Here is a 2,020-nt window from a genome sequence, read left to right as displayed (position 1 = left end):
TACATATATAAAATTGCTCAATTTTAATGGAAACAGATTTAAATTATTTCTATAAACAAATTTAGATGATTTTGTATATTAGGTAACATCAAAATCAGAAATTACTGTTTCCGGATCTTTCTCAAAATATATAATCAAATTAGAGAAATATGTTTACATATATACAATTTCGAATTTAATTGTCCCAATTCAACCTGTTTGGCTTCAAGGATTATACATATTCTTATTCCTATTTAAGTGGTATTTCATGTAATAATCTTTTAATCTATGTCTACTTATTAAAAATGATTCCCTTTTAATAGTGTAGATATTAAAACATCACATTGTTGTAAAATTTTCTATTTCTCAATATTGCTGTTTCTTGTTTTAAATAAAAACATTTGCATCTTGTAATGTATATTTTTACAACACATTGTTGGAACTCAATACAGGTGACAAAAGTAAATATATATGGTGGAGGAGATAGTTTAAATCAAGATGAGCTCTCTGTTGAGAAATAGGAATTTATATAGAACAATGTCCCGTTCCTTTCCTAACCTAAGAAGAATCTCATAGTCTTTTTAAGGACCTGATTGTATTCTCCCTATGTTGGGCGGATATGGGTAAGATGAATGGTTCAAGGACGAGATGTCACCATTTTGTGTCTCGTTCTTGGTTTCTCTCGAGCCATACTGATTCATGGCACTGTTTAAGCTGGCATAGTAGGATGATGGCATGGGATGATTAGCATGAACAAACCTGAAATTGACTCCATTTGGGTGAGTTTGGTTGACAAGTTGTTGATTCTGATGCTGGTGCTCGTTGGAAGTGTGGTTAGGTCCATCAGATGAGATTCCAACACCAAGACTGAGGCTGATGGTGTCTGTTTCATCGGGTCTGAACCGAGGCTGGATGTCGTGATTGCTGCTAGACTTTGAAGTGGGAACATCGTGATTGTGTTTGCCTTCATATGTTGTTATTACAGCTTTTGGATCATGTGATGCCCTCTCCACGTGTTTTCTCACTGGGCACCCAGCAGCTGTGCATTTGTAATAGCTCCTACAAAAGGCCGAGGAACATCATAAAACATTGTATCTCCATTACAGTCATATTGGGGTCACTAATACTTCATATTCCAACCCCAATTCCCAAAAGAACCAATGCACAAAGCAAATAACTAGCTACCATCTCATTCGAGCATAAAAGAGATTTGTGCAGACTGCAGAGATATTTTGTTAGTTGATTAGTGGTTGTACAAACCTGGGATTTGGGTTTCCCCTTACGACTTTCTGTCCATATTTACGCCACCTATAACCATCATCTAGTATGTCAACCTCACTCAGAGTTTGAACAACAACTCGAGGCTCCCGGATGGGTTTCACAAGGGGAGTTATTTCCATTGCGGCATCCATCCTCCTGCATAAAGTTACAAGAAAATTTATATCATGTCAAACAACAGATTCAAAACTATCACCTAAATCCATTGTTAAATCCTAAATACCTCCGTTTTGAGAATGGATCATCGTCCTCTGGGTCATCTTTATTCCTATTTGACGCAGCAGCTTCTCCACCATCGTCAGTTGCTGCGATAGGAGGTATTTCAGGGTTACCAGCTTGCTCATTGGGGTGAGACAAGTTGTAGACACCAGATCCCTTCTCTGTATGCAGACATAAAGAGTAGAAGGAACAAGTTATAGATATTGTCAAGAGAGCAAGTGCAAGTTTGACTCAAGTTTTGGATATGGTTACCATCTCGACCAGTTGAAGAAGGATACTTGTCTAGCCTTTCATCTTGTGCAGCCATACCAAGACCACCAGAGTTTCGGCGACCAGGTTGAGGTTTAGGATGGTCATGTGTACCCTTGTATATAATATCGGTGATCTGCCCATCATGAGATCTTTCAAATAACTTTTTCACTTCACAATTAGGATGTGTACATTTATAATAGCTCCGGGGAAATTCACTCCCTTTGACATGCTTTTGACCATATTTTCTCCAATTATAACCATCATCAGCCAAGATCGATGGAGTGCTTCCTCT

The 2,020-nt window shown here is 37.8% G+C and overlaps 1 protein-coding gene across 4 annotated transcripts in view; it reads right to left on the bottom strand.

The window, feature by feature from the left end:
• The window catches only part of LOC104722274 (probable WRKY transcription factor 20), a 4,439-nt gene continuing 2,765 nt past the window's right edge, over nucleotides 347-2,020 (bottom strand). For 2 of the 4 annotated variants that reach the window (XM_010440416.2, XM_010440418.2), the window contains exons 4-7: nucleotides 1,729-1,986; nucleotides 1,481-1,637; nucleotides 1,240-1,395; nucleotides 347-1,038 (exon numbers count right to left, since the gene is read on the bottom strand). In XM_010440416.2, the coding sequence (XP_010438718.1) occupies nucleotides 561-1,038; nucleotides 1,240-1,395; nucleotides 1,481-1,637; nucleotides 1,729-1,986 (1,049 nt within the window). In that variant the 3' untranslated portion in view covers nucleotides 347-560. The remainder of the gene's footprint in view (nucleotides 1,039-1,239; nucleotides 1,396-1,480; nucleotides 1,638-1,728; nucleotides 1,987-2,020) is intronic. The other 2 variants (XM_010440417.2, XM_010440419.2) reach the window with 1 other exon arrangement.

The sequence above is a fragment of the Camelina sativa genome, chromosome 11, assembly GCF_000633955.1.
Source record: "Camelina sativa cultivar DH55 chromosome 11, Cs, whole genome shotgun sequence".
Taxonomy (NCBI): domain Eukaryota; kingdom Viridiplantae; phylum Streptophyta; class Magnoliopsida; order Brassicales; family Brassicaceae; genus Camelina; species Camelina sativa.
This window is presented reverse-complemented; position numbering and strand designations above follow the sequence as displayed.